Consider the following 13,618-nt stretch of genomic DNA (forward strand, 5'->3'; position numbering starts at 1 on the left):
CCTTTCGGCCTTCCGAGGAGCTGCCCGCCCGCATGAGGGAGAGCCCGAGCCTTCCCGCTGAGGCGCTCTCGACTCACCGAGCCTTCCCGGCGCCTGGGCTGCTCCGGCCGCTGCTTGGGCGAGCCGCGGCGAAGTTGTGAGCGGCGCGGGCTCGGCTGGGCTCGGCTCGCCTCCCTCCCTCTCTCTCCGGTTCCCAAAGTCCGCCCGGCATTGGCTGCCGAGGCCTGGAGCGGGGAAGCTTCTTGGGCTCGGCGGCGGGTTGAACTCTGGGACTTGGGCTCTTTCTGCACACACACACACCCGCCGAGAACCGGCCGCCGACTCCGGGGAGAGAGAAGAGAAGAGCAGAGTGTGTGTGTGTGTGTGTGAGGGAGAAAGACGGAAAGGAGCAGCGGAACCAGCGCCAATTATTCACATTTTTTTTTTAAAAAAAGAACCGTGCGCGGGGAAACGGGGGCGCCCGTTGCAACTCCCTCCTTTCCACCCCCTCCAAGAAATTAATAATAATTCTCCCCCTCCCCTTTGTTTCCAGCTAAAGGGGCAGGGAGGCGTGCAAGTTTTGAATCCATCTTTGCCCAGCAAGTTTTTTATTTCTTTTTTCTCTCTCTCTCTTTCGTGTGTCTCTGTGTGTATTTCTCGTGTCTGTGGAATCCTCCCTCTTAATTTTTAAAAGCTCTCCTTCAAGCGAAGCCTCCCCCCCCCGCTCTGCTTTTTTCGATGTTCGGCTTTGGACATGCGGAGGCTACTGCAACCGTGTTGCTGGATCTTTTGCCTGAAGATCACCCTCTCCGTGCTCCATTACGTGGTGTGCTTCCCCGGTGAGTGGCCAGCTGCCTGTGGGATGATGGATCTGAGGGTGTTTTTTTTCCCCCGATCGGGCGGGCGGGCGGGCAATCTGGAGAGGTCTGAGGAACCTCGTGGGGGTCTTTCTCTCTCCCCCTTCCCTTCCCCCCCCCAGCTGGGTTGGGATTATACGTGCGCCTTACACACACCCTCGGCTGCCTTTAGGGTCCTCGTATGTGTGTCAAAAGAGGGAGCGGGTGTGTGTCGTGTCTCTTCCCCCCCCCCAAAATGTGTGTTCTTCTCCTCGGGCTTGGCGCGTCCGTGAAGGCTTTCCCGCCTCCTGGAAGCATTTTTCCCATTATAATAATTTTTTTTTGGTGGGGGCGCTTTCGGGCTCCCTCATCAGGAAGTCAGGGAGAAGGGGGGGACGGAGTTCCCGGGGAAACGAGGCGGCGCGCGGAGCAGGGACCGCCGGCGCCGCGAATCCCGCTCCCCCGCACCCGCCGCCGCCGCTCTGCACAACTTCGGCTCGCCGGTTTCACGCCATCTTAAGCGATCTCGGCGTCCCCTCTTCTTCTTCTCCCCCCCCCGTGGGGTTCGCCTCCTTTGCATGCCCCATCCCTGGCAGTTCGTGGATGTGGTGGTGGAGCGGAGAGAGGGAGAGAGGGTCAAGCATCTCTCCGGCTGTGCTGCATGGGCAGCAGGCGTGATCCCTCATCCTTTCCTCCCTCCGTGTGTGTGTGTGTGCGTGTGTCCGTGTGTCCGTGTGTCCGTGTGTGTGTGTCCGCTAGCTCTCTGGCTCTCCCCATCCTACATGTATATGGATCGCCTTTTTAATGACTCGGGCTGCTGTCTGATCTTTCTCCTGCTCCTCTTTAAGCAGCCAAATGGAGACCTCCCCCCCCCCTCTCTCCCACCGCCTGAGAAGAAACCCCAGTTCACTCTGGGTGGATTTCCACATTGAGAGAACTGGCAGAGGATCGCCTTAAATTAGAGTTACACTCCCTGCAACTCTCAAAGCAATGTTTTTAAAATTATTATTATTATTATTTTGCACATAAGAGGTTAGGAATACCCTTTCCCCCTACACATACACATTCTCCAGCTTTATCCTTGCCTGCCTGTGATCTCAGATTTGGTGCATTGCTTCCCCAGGCAGAAGCTGGATATCACTGGGTATAAATGCCAGTTGTGTGTATGTGTGCGTGTGCGAGCGCGCCAGCCAGCCTGCCTTCCTGCTCCATGTCAGATACTCTGTGTATAGGCAATGCACTCCAGCCATGCCAACAGGGTGTGGGATGAGAATACTCTCCCCATTCCGGCTGGCTGTCTTCTGGCATTAAGAACCAGACCTGTCTGGGTGTCATCCTGATTTCACCTCCTGACTTCTTTTCTACCTGCAGCGATTCTGCACACCTTTAGTCAGATTAAACCTTAGTAGTGTCACAGTATTGACCTTGATGGCATGGGAATGACACAGATTAGGTTTTGGGGAGGAGGTTAGTTCTTTGTTGGGGTTGAAGGAGCAATTGGGATTCTGAAGTCTTACAGGATGGGGGCAGCTGGGCTTATCCTGGGCCTCTCCTTCCTTGGCAGTTGTGGAGTACCGAGTATATCTGAAATGATGCTTGGTTGTTGGGCGTTTGCTTAAGCCTCCTGCTTCATGCTGTGTGTGGTGCTCAGGGGTAGTGGTGGTGGGGGAGAGTGTTGTCTCTGCTTCCCCCCCCCTCCACTTGGTTAAAGGCAATATTTTGCAGAATGTGCCCACTCATTCCCTTTTATAAGCATAGCCTAAGGCTGACAAAAAGTTAAAAACGCCAGGAAAGCTTGGAAGAAGAGGAGTGGTGTGTGTATGTGTGTGTGTGTGTTTCTGTTTCTCTGCCCCCCTTCTATTTACAGTAACATAAATGGACCAATAGAGGCACTGCTGAGCTTTAGTCTTTCCTGGGTGGTTTGCAACCTATATCCCTAAAGTCGCCCAACACACATGCCCGAGATCTCCTGATAAAGAGCAGATCTTAAAAATGGCATTAACCTGTTTGTTTTATAAAACCTGTGGCCTTCTAGGGTGCTTTGGTCTTCATTTTTAATTTCAGCACCAGATTGTTCGCCACAGCTGGAAAGACAAGTGTATTGCCCGTGTGTTGTTAGCAATGCACATGATGTTTATGAGCATATACCTCTTGAATATAATTCATTTCCAGCGTTGATTTTGCCTTCTTGCTTTTGAAGGTGGAGGGGGAAGAAGACACTGGATTTATATATTTATTTCCTGTGGCATGTCATTTCTACCCATGGTGTTTGTGTGTGTGTGTACACATTTATGTATGTGCTTAAGTTATTGAAAACATACGAAGTAAATTTAACAGTGCAGTTCTGTAAATATCTGCTCAGGGATAAGCTATATTGAGTCATGTGGGGTCTAATCAAATACAAGTTTGCATATAATAGTGTTGCAAATTACCTAGAAGTAAAACTCGCTTAACTCACTGGGACTGCGTAGATGTGCACTGGATTCGTAAACTATCATATATGTCTTTACAGTGAATTAAGCCTTATTAAATTGCTCCTAACTGTGTGCATTTCAGGATTGTGCCTGTATCCTTGTCTTTTAAAAATGTAACATTCCTGCTACATTTGGGAAACTTTTTAAAAAAATTACCATGCCTTTCTACTCCTATCCTCACTGACATATTTCTTGTTTCTAACTTCATATGCCACTTCCTCTCCGTACTGTGATTTGTTTTATTAGGCTTTTAATAATTTTTATTAGACCTGCTTTATAGCTATGATTAATAGCAGAAAGTTTTGTGACATTGACCTTTTTGATGACATTTTTAAAATTCTAGGCTCATTTTATAGGCTGAAATAAAAGTTTGGTGGGCGTGGGGGGGAAGAGAAAAGATTTGGAAAAATAAAAGCTGGAATCCTATGTAAGCACCAGAGAGTTACTCCAGTTTTACTTAGTGCAATTTGTTTCCAGGTAAACATACAAAGCCGTGCACATGACAGGATCAAAACTAGATATCTGCACAAATAATCCAAGCATTATTCAGAGTTTTCAAACAGCACCTTCAGATAAAAAAGATTTTTCAAAGAGAAAGAGAGAAAGGGGGAGAAACTACTTTATGTTTGAAATTCTGCAGTTCTTGAGAAAGAAACATTTATCTTCTTTGTATTGATTTCTTCTCGATTTCATCCTTGCAAGGTGAAGCCTCTCTTTTTGATTCTGATATATATTGTACAGTAATTACATCTAGAAGGCAGCCTGTCGGAGCACTTCAAGGAAACAAGCACTGATGTGGGTTTAATACGACACTATTGTAAGAGTTCTTAATCTATATCAGTGGATTCAGATCTGGGTAATGCTTCTTGCATTACAGATCTTCATGGATGGAAGCACAGCATCATGAAGATCTTTAATTTGGGTGGGATGCCAAGGCAGGTCACAGTTTGTGGACTTCTGAAGCAGTCTGTGTTCAGACCTGGTGTGAGAACAGCACTATAGGCAGAAGCACTCAAGGGATAATTTTGCAGAGGAACTAGAATAGAATGATAGCATGGTGACAAGGGTCAAATGTAGCAGCTGGTAGAGAACCGTTGTCAACACATAGTTAATAGTGACTATGCATCAGGGAAGCAGATATCTCACAGTGTACTGAGAAGTTCAGCCCAAATTACGCAGTGAGAGTGATTATTTTTATGCATAGCCAAGTCCATATGAGATCTGAAATACAGTGGTGCCTCGGTTAACGATTACCTCGTTAAACGACGAAACCCCTTGACAATGAAGTTTTTGCGATCGCATTTGCCTGCTGTGCAAAATGGCTCCCTGCTGTGATTTAGGACGGATCCCTTGCTTTACAGGCACCGAAAATGGCTGCCCCTATGGAGGATCTTTGCTGGACACTGAGGGATTTAGCCCATTGGAACGCATTGAACCAGTTTTTAGTGCATTTCAATTGGCTTTTTCGTTTCGCTTGACGAGGATTTCGCTTAACAAGATTTCAACGGAACGAATTATCCTTGTCAAGCGAGGCACCACTGTATGTAGCAGTACATAGTCTCATGTTTGGATTCTTGTGGATCCTTTGCTCTGGCCTTTAAAACCTCTCAGCTTCTAGTGGTATGAGTATTGATTATATTACCAAACAGATATTGTACATGGGTTGGAAAATTCTTGCATTCACTCACCAAGGAAATGGTTCAGACTGTCCCTATAGAAATACACGGTAAAGTGCATTAAAGCATCACTTGAAAATGTAGATATGATGTGGACGTGTATGGGAGATGCATGTGTGAGACTGCAGGAATCCTTGAGCTCTTTGTGTGGGGTTGTTATAGCAGGCTTGTAAATAAATGTATAATTAACTGGTTGCTAAAATGTTGTAATAATAGGTTTTAGGCCAGTGGTTCTCTAGGTGTTTTGGTCCAGCTCCTGATCCTTGGCTAGGCTGGCTGAGAACTATAGGTACTGAAGTTTTGTGGCACAGTGGTTAAACTGCAGTACTGCAGGGAGAACTTTGCTCACGACACGGGTTCAATCCCAGATAGCTGGCTGGATAGCCCAGATAGCTCAGCCTTCCATCCATCCGAGGTTGGCAAATTGGGTATCCAGCTTTGGGGAGGGATGTGTAGCTTGCATAAATGAAATTGTAAACTACCCAGAGAGTGTTTTAAGTGTTACAGGGCAGTATATAAATAGTATATTTTTGCTTTGCATTTTTTTGAAGTCCTAAGCATCTGGAGTACAGAGGTTGAGGACTGCAACTCTAGTTGATCTTAGACAGAATCTTTAGTAAGTGCTTCTTTCTTTCTTTTTTCCTTCTCCTCAACCTGAAAAGCTAAGTGTGGCTGTTATATGAACTTTTCGCCGTTGGGTGCCTCTTATTCTGCAAGTGTATGTAGGTCTGCTCTGAAATAAGTCCTATAGACTTCTGTGTTATCCATTCCTGGATAAATATGTGTATGAGTAGACCCCTGCCCATGCAGCAGGACTTCACAACCAGCGCCTTTGGATAGTGCAAAGGATTAGACAGGAAATCTGTTTTCACCAGCAGTTTCCATTCCACTGGTGAACAGTTTAGTTGGGATACAACCTTATGGATTTTTAGCTTAAGGTTGCAATGTTGTATGCACATACTCGGAAGCTTGGAGGGACTTGCTTTCAGTTAGACCTGTTTATTGTGATTATGCTGGAGATACACTGTCCTGGTTTTTTTAAAAAAAGTTTAATTATGTTTTGTACCTTTGTTAGTAGGTGTGGAAAAAACATCCTTGACCTTTATCCCCATTTAAATAACTCACATGCGTACAAGTAATATCAGTCAAATATGTGTTAAGCATCCTTGGAAGCAAGTCTGTCCATACTTTGGAGTGCAGCACAATAGTTCTTTGTCCTTGAACAGATGCGGACATAGGAGACATTTCGAGAAAACAAGGAACAATAGCATTTACCAATAAGTGGCTAAAGATGGCAAGCTTCTCCCCCAACACATGCACTGCATTCTTTATTCACTGCACTTAGTAGGTCACAGCATTCCAGTGGAACAGGAAAACCTTCAGTCTTGCAAATTGTTAGGGACGACACAGCATGGTACATGGTTGCGTGTGCCTGTCCCTGCCCCCCTCCCCAATGTCGGGGGGGGGAATCTAAGAGCAGTGCACTAAACATCCATTAAGAGTTAATAACCCCTCACTTAATTTGGCCCTCACTTCACATATGTAAAAACAGAACAATGTGCTTCCTTTACAAAAATTCTAATTGCCCTCTCATAATGTTGCTCCTATGTGCTACAACAGTAATCCTTGCACTTCAGTCCCTTGACACTAGGCTTAAATGCACCTGTTTTAGTCCTAAACTACTGTCTCATTTTTGGCCAAGCACCATGTACTCGGTAACTGTGTGCTGACAGTGGCCATTCTTGTCAGGGTTTCCATGGCATAAAGCATTCACAAGTGGTTTACCAGTTCCTTCTTGTAGTGGTTTTCTAAGCTGGCATCCATGGTTTTCCAGGCAAGCACAGTGGGGAGTGGAACTCCAAACGCCTTACTTTAATATGCATTTATAGATCTGCAATCCATTTAGAATGTGCTGTTTTATATCATGATCAAAATCCTCTTGTATTTTTACTGAGATGTAACACAGTAAATCTTGGTAGTGAATCACGCAAGAAATTGGTGTAGGCCATGTATAACAGCAAGTGCATTTTCTTGTAGCTTCGCAGATGGTCCATTTTAGTGTTTTTGTAATTTCCTGCTAGATGTTTTCATCTTTTTGGTGAATGTGCCTGAAAAGTGTGCTTATTTTAGTTTTTCAGCAGTAAGGTTGTTTACATTGATGCATTTCATCCTCTTGTGTTGTAGAAAGTGTGGAATGCACAGGAGAGGGCCCTCTAAGACTTAGTCCTGTAGTTTTATGGTGATTCCACCTCGTCTTCCATTTTAATGACTGCTTTGCTTCTGAATGTCTTCCCTCCCCACACTCATACTTCATATTTTTTGGAAGTGTCTAATGAAGTCCTTGTAGATTAAGAATGTCAAATGTCTCCCTTCTTTTTTCCTAGGCAGTGGCAGATGAGCTGGCTAGCAGGCTTCAGAGGAAAAAGCTGAGCGGGGAATTTTGATATAGACCAGCAAGTTTAGAGAAGCTGGATTTGCAGTTAATGATGCCAGGAGGTAACTTTTGAAACCTTCAAGCTGGGCATCTTAACAAACACACCTATGATGTTTTGAGGAAAGGAGGAAAAAGATTTTTGGCACATTAAAAAAAAAAGGAAAATAAATGAGCAATAGAATGCTAGTTGTACAGCGTTTTTTTAAAAAAAACTATGGCATACATTTATAGATCTGTTTGCAAAAAGGAAATGTATATTTGCTTAGTATCTGAGTATTTGTAGTGTCAGTTCTCTGGGGAGCTTCTCATTTAACGCTTTCCTCTCCTTTTGTGTTCTTGGGTGCCTTTTTAGAAAGTGCAATAAGCTCCCTAGATCGTTGGGGAAAAGGAAACTTTTTAAGTCCCCGTTTGTGTAAGTAATCTAGCATAGTCCTCCTCTTGAATGGTCATCATTCTCTACTGTGGCTCTTGATGTTCTCAATGTGATATATAGGCTGGAACTAATGAAATACTGAATAAGGTGTGAAGTCCCTTGGGAAGAGAGGAATTAGCATCCATGAGCTTATTATGTATTGCCTGTTAAACTTCAGAAATGCTTGCAAATCTTCAGATGTTTGAAGAGCTGAGGTTCTGTCAGTAGGATTTGGGACTTTTATAGTCCATTGTGCATTTTTAATCAGAGCTTTGGCTTTTTAATAAATAAATCCATTGTGCATTTTAATCATGGCTCCGGCTTCTTAAAATCACATGAGTCTTGTTCTTTGCATTTGGTTGTGAGAAACACTTGAAGACGCCACATGTTATGATCAGAATCCCACTTAGCCTGTTGATGGCTTTTAAAGATCACGTAAGCTCTGATTTTAAGTGCTCTCTGGCTGTACTTAAAAGTGCTAGTTAGAGCAGTTGGGTTAATATTCACATATTTGCAAAACAACAGCATTATTGGTGATCCCTTTATAAATACTGTTGTGATGCTTCTAAATGAGGACTGGATATATTCATGAAGAATAAAGCTGCTGATGTAAACTAGTTATGATGTTGTCACCTTTGACCACTTTTGTTGAAGTAACAGAGCAGGAAAGGGTTATTGTCATTGTGGGTTTCTTTTGCCACTGTGAGGAAAAGAATGCTGATTTGGACTTGAAAAGCCCTGAATGGTCTAGAGCAGTGGTCCCCAACCTTGGGCCTCCAGATGCTCCTGGACTGCGACTCCCAGAAGCCTTCACCACCACCTCTGCTAGCCAGGATTTCTGGGAGTTGAAGTCCAAGAACATCTGGAGGCCCAAGGTTGGAGACCACTGGTCTAGAGCCAAGACTTGAAGTACCACATCCTTATGCAAAATCCTGTCTTGAATCAAAGTTCATCAGCAGAAACCTTGCTATGTGTTCCCTTACCTCAAGAGGCTAGGTTTGTGAATAATATAAAAATGGAGCTTCTGCATAACAGCACCTTGATTTGAATCCAGTTGGAAGTCTCAGCTTAGGAAGATGATTGAATCAATTGCTGCATAGTAAGTCGGTGCATATATATGGATACAATAAATTCACTGAGTCTACTGTAGTTGGGAATAACTGTTGTGAGGGAGTTTGGTTACAGAAGGCCCTTGGCTATGTAACCATACCCAAGGGATGTCAGTCTGGCTACATCCCAGCTGAATTTCTACCAGGCACCTAGTACTGTATTCTTTCATAAGGTGTGTTGTTTCTGTGACAGCTTTTAATATTTCTAAAATCATTTTCAAGTTGTTTTTAAAGAGTGTTTTTATCCATTTTCTTGCCTAGTAGAGGCAGTTCCTTATTTTGTAGCTCAGCCTCTCATCCATCACAGTATTTGTTGTTGTTTACTCATTAAGTCGTGTCTGATGCTTCATGACCCCATGGACTAGAGCATGCCAGGCCCTCCTGTCTTCTACTGCCTCCCGGAGTTGGGTCAAATTCATGTTGGTAGCTTCGATGACATTGTCCAACCTTCTCCTCTTGCCCTCACATTTTCCCAACATCAGGATCTTTTCCAGGGATTCTTCTCTTCTCATGAGATGGCCAAAGTATTGGAGCCTCAGGTTCAGGATCTGTCCTTCCAGTGAGCATTCAGGGTTGATATGTTTGTTCTCTTCGCAATCCAAGGGACTCTAAAGAGTCTCCTCAGCACCACAATTCAAAAGCATAAATTCTTCGGAGGTCAGCCTTCTTTATGGTCCAGCTCTCACTTCCATACATCGCTACTGGAAACACCATAGCTTTGACTATGTGGACCTTTGTTCGCAAGGTGATGTCTCTGCTTTTTAAGACACTGTCTAGGTTTGTCACCGCTTTCCTCCCAAGAAGCAGGGGTCTTTTTATTTCGTGGCCACTGTCACCATCTGCAGTGATTATGGAGCCCAAGAAAGTAAAATCGGTCACTGCCTCCATATCTTCCACTTCTATTTGCCAGGAGGTGATGTGGCAGTGGCCATGATCTTAGTTTTTTTGACGTTGACCATCACAGTATACAGACTTTTTTTAAAAGGGCCGAGTTCTTAACATTCGAAGTCAAGTAGAAAACCCTGTAATCAGAATACAAGTGTCTGGGGTGATGTGCATTGTACATGTACCCAAGCTGAGGAAGTGTGATTATTTGCAGCTCCCTTTTGGCTGTGTTCTCTGTTGCAAACCTAAACCTGGCTCTGAGGAGTATGTAGAGTTCAGATCTCCACTATGCTTTCCAAGACAGGAGTAACCTGCAGCCATCTGTAGTATGTATGGCTGATGGGTTATGTGCCTTGCAACCTGTGTGGTCCCAAAGCTAGTTCCAAGTGTTCCATGGCCTAGAAAACTCTAGAATGTTCATTGGAAGTTGGAATCGACTTGATGACACATAGTTATTAAATGTGTAAATTGGCCCTCATTTCTTAGCATGGACTGTGGACATTTCCTACAGGCATCTGTTACCTGTGACTCTGTCTTCCACTTTCTATCCTGTAATTTTCATTTGGCACATGTCGCTGTATGTATACATGCCTGTGTCTGCAAGTATAAGTGAAAATAACAAATTTTCAAGATATTCTGGATTTAGCATTAGATACCATCTCTTGTGATCTGATGTACAATTATTTTGTGTTTTTTGTTTTGTTTTGTTTAATTTTGGCATGCAGACTTTTCTGAGCCTAAGGGTGTAGTAATAATTTTTTCTGTCTAATATGCTGAAGCCTATAATGAGAAGAATTATGAGAGAACGTAATTTTTGTTTGCTTTTAAGTTACTATAGTTTTCACTTTATTACTGAGAAATATATTATTAATTGCCGCTGTGTTTGCACCAAGCTGTGATTCTTTATGATTATGTATTCCTGCTAGTTTTTTCTTTCTTTCTTTTTTTTTTGCCAAAGCTTAATTATGTGCAGCTTTTAAACTGTAAGACTTGACTTTTTTTTTGCTTGCTTCTGTTGCTATATATTAAATAGTATGAGATTTGTATGTTAAGAAGATAAAAATAATGACTATGGATTTCATAACTTTGATGTTGACAATGAAGAGACTGAATTTTTTTGTACCTGGATTTTCTACACCTTGTTTCAGTTATCAATCAAAATGAAAACTGCTGCCAAGAAATCAGAAGATGAATGACATGCTGCAGCTATGGAAGAACTAGAAAAAAATCTTCAAGTATAAGGATGTGTCACTGGAGACTCAGACCATCCATGCTAAAGTATTCCCAAGTAGAGTATGCAAATAGGAAAGCTGAACAATGTAGAGAGCTGACAGAAACAAAACTGACTTATTCATAATGTGATCTTGAAGTACAGCTTTATGAATTCTGTGGACTCCCATTAAGATAAGCAAAGGGTGTTCTAGATCCAGTCAAGTGCGAATTCTCACTGGAAGCTAAAATGGGTAAACCAAGAGTATTGTACTTTGGAAATATCATGGGAAGATGGGGCCTGCTGTGAAAAGGCATGACTCAGTGGAAAAGACAATAATGCTAAGAAAAATGGAAAGGAAAAGGAAAAGAAGAAGATGTAAAGTTAGAGTTAGTGACTTGACAGAGGAAGCCACTGCCTTTATTTTACAAGATCTGAGTAGAGCTGTTAACAGTAAGATCTTTTGTCAGTCCCTAATTCCTATGCTTCCTATAAGTTACTTGATGACGTGTAAAAATAAGCAATATGTAATGTATTCCAAAGACCTGCCTTCTCATGTTGTCTCTTCAAGGCCTATCTAAGGACCATTAACAGCATATAAGATATTAATAATGTAGTCCCATAATCCTTGAAAGCAAGGTTTCATAATGGTAGCTTGAATTTTTCCTCCCAAGAATGCACAACTGTGGATTGCTCTTTGTGGACACTCGTAATAATCATTTGTGCATAGATTAACACAAAAAGTATTAAAAATACATTATCAGACAAACTGTTTGGCAACACTGATCTAGTAATGGAACTTCCTGCGCTTCCCCCCTCCCGCCGCCTCTTTTTTTTTTAGGCAAAATTTTGTCTGACAACTGAGATTTAACATTTGCCTATTTTCTTAGTGATTTGAGAGCATTTAAAGAGCAACTTTTCCCCCAACACATCACCCACTACTGTTGCATATTCTCTCCTAGCCATTTTTTTGGGGTTGCCATAAGTTAATCTTTCTTAGCCATAGTCCCTTCAATATAAGGGCAATAAATGGAATTTGTTTTTGAATTGGCATTAGTAGAGTTATGCTTGTAAATGCTTCACACATTGAGCTAAGTTTGAAAAGGAGCCCTTTTCTCTTCTATGGTTTCTCATGGACGTGTTTGGTTGAGCTGGAGAAAAGTGTATTTACAGTTTCTGCTATGTTCCCTTAAATTCTCTACTTTTCTGTTGAGTTCAATGGGCAACTATCTATTTGTGGAATACCGAAAAACTGTTTTTTATTGGGAACCAGGAAGTGATATAGCTAGAACAATATGACTTTTTCTTTGATTTATGTCTATGCCTGCATTTTTCAGCTTATTTCAGTGCTGTGGTGAGATATTTTAAAACACAGATGCATCTCGTGGGTGGCTCCCATAACTTTATCTGCAGTCCCAACAACAGTTCAGATATGCAGACAGCTGCATTGATCTCTTCTCAGCAAACTGATTTTAGCAGTGTTAATCTTCATCAGAAGCAGATCTTCTGTGAAACTAATGGCTCTCGATCACCTATTTAAGACCAAGGCATCAGAAAATACTCAGAAGAGATAACACACAACAATTCGTTTCTCTTGCAGTTATAATGATGTGTGCAATTAATCTCAGTAGGATCAAGGCCACCTGAGATAATGATGTTTTCTTTGCTGGTGAGACCATCCCAGTTCTTCAGACTTTCTACTCTGCCTTCCCATCTGGCCCTCCTTGTTTGTTTATTTTCGTCTCTTCCTTCCTCTTCATATATGAGACCAAATGTATTATGATTTGTGTTAAGATTTGTTTTGCCTGCTTAATTAATGATTTGGTGTCAAAACAGCACCACCAAACTGAATATAATCCAAAAAAACTGAGAGTAATATGGCAAGATACTTCCATATTATCATCTTGTCAACTGATATATTTCAAATGCATATTGCAGCACTACTGAAATTAACATAAGGAGCTGCATGATTTAATTCATTTGTGAGATTACTAGTTTGAAAAGAGCAACTTCTGATTTAAGAAAGAAGCTGCCAGCAAATTGGGCAGATTTCTAAAAACTATTTTTAATATATAGTCGATTTCATTCACTTAAGTTGTATCTATCCTTTCCACTCATATTGTTGCCACCCTCCAAATGGATAGCAACAGTATCAAGCAATTTAAAATAACTATGATTAAAAACACACAAAAAGCAATTAAATAAACACACTTATGGAAACATTCATTTGTCAAATTGTATTGCTATCCCTGAAACTAGAAGGTTTCTTTCCTACTTCTGGCATGCACCTGGAAGTGGTTGCTTTGAAATGATGCCCCGTGCAAGTAGCGTAAAAATCAGCATTTTTCAGATGACAGCATTGGAGTCACTGATAGTCTCAACCTACCTGGAGTTATGCCACTGTGCTGCAATCTACTCAGTACCTCCAGTAGGAGGGAAAGATTACAACTTGAGGATGAAAGGCAAGCAGCTTTTCCAGATCATAAACTAACTATCTGGTGGAAGGAGAAGGGCAGAAAAAATGACAAAAGATTGATGGTTTTGGAAGATGTGTAGAGTTGGGGGAGACATAGAAAATAGTCTTGCCAGAACCAGTGTGTATA

General features: G+C 42.4%; 1 protein-coding gene across 8 annotated transcripts in view; it reads left to right on the forward strand.

The window, feature by feature from the left end:
* The first annotated feature begins 231 nt into the window (after positions 1-231).
* The window catches only part of PTPRG (protein tyrosine phosphatase receptor type G), a 717,838-nt gene continuing 704,451 nt past the window's right edge, over positions 232-13,618 (forward strand). For all 8 annotated transcript variants that reach the window (XM_020804984.3, XM_020804986.3, XM_020804985.3 and 5 more), the window contains exon 1: positions 232-818. In XM_020804984.3, the coding sequence (XP_020660643.3) occupies positions 734-818 (85 nt within the window). In that variant the 5' untranslated portion in view covers positions 232-733. The remainder of the gene's footprint in view (positions 819-13,618) is intronic.

The sequence above is a fragment of the Pogona vitticeps genome, chromosome 2 (genome assembly GCF_051106095.1).
Source record: "Pogona vitticeps strain Pit_001003342236 chromosome 2, PviZW2.1, whole genome shotgun sequence".
Taxonomy (NCBI): domain Eukaryota; kingdom Metazoa; phylum Chordata; class Lepidosauria; order Squamata; family Agamidae; genus Pogona; species Pogona vitticeps.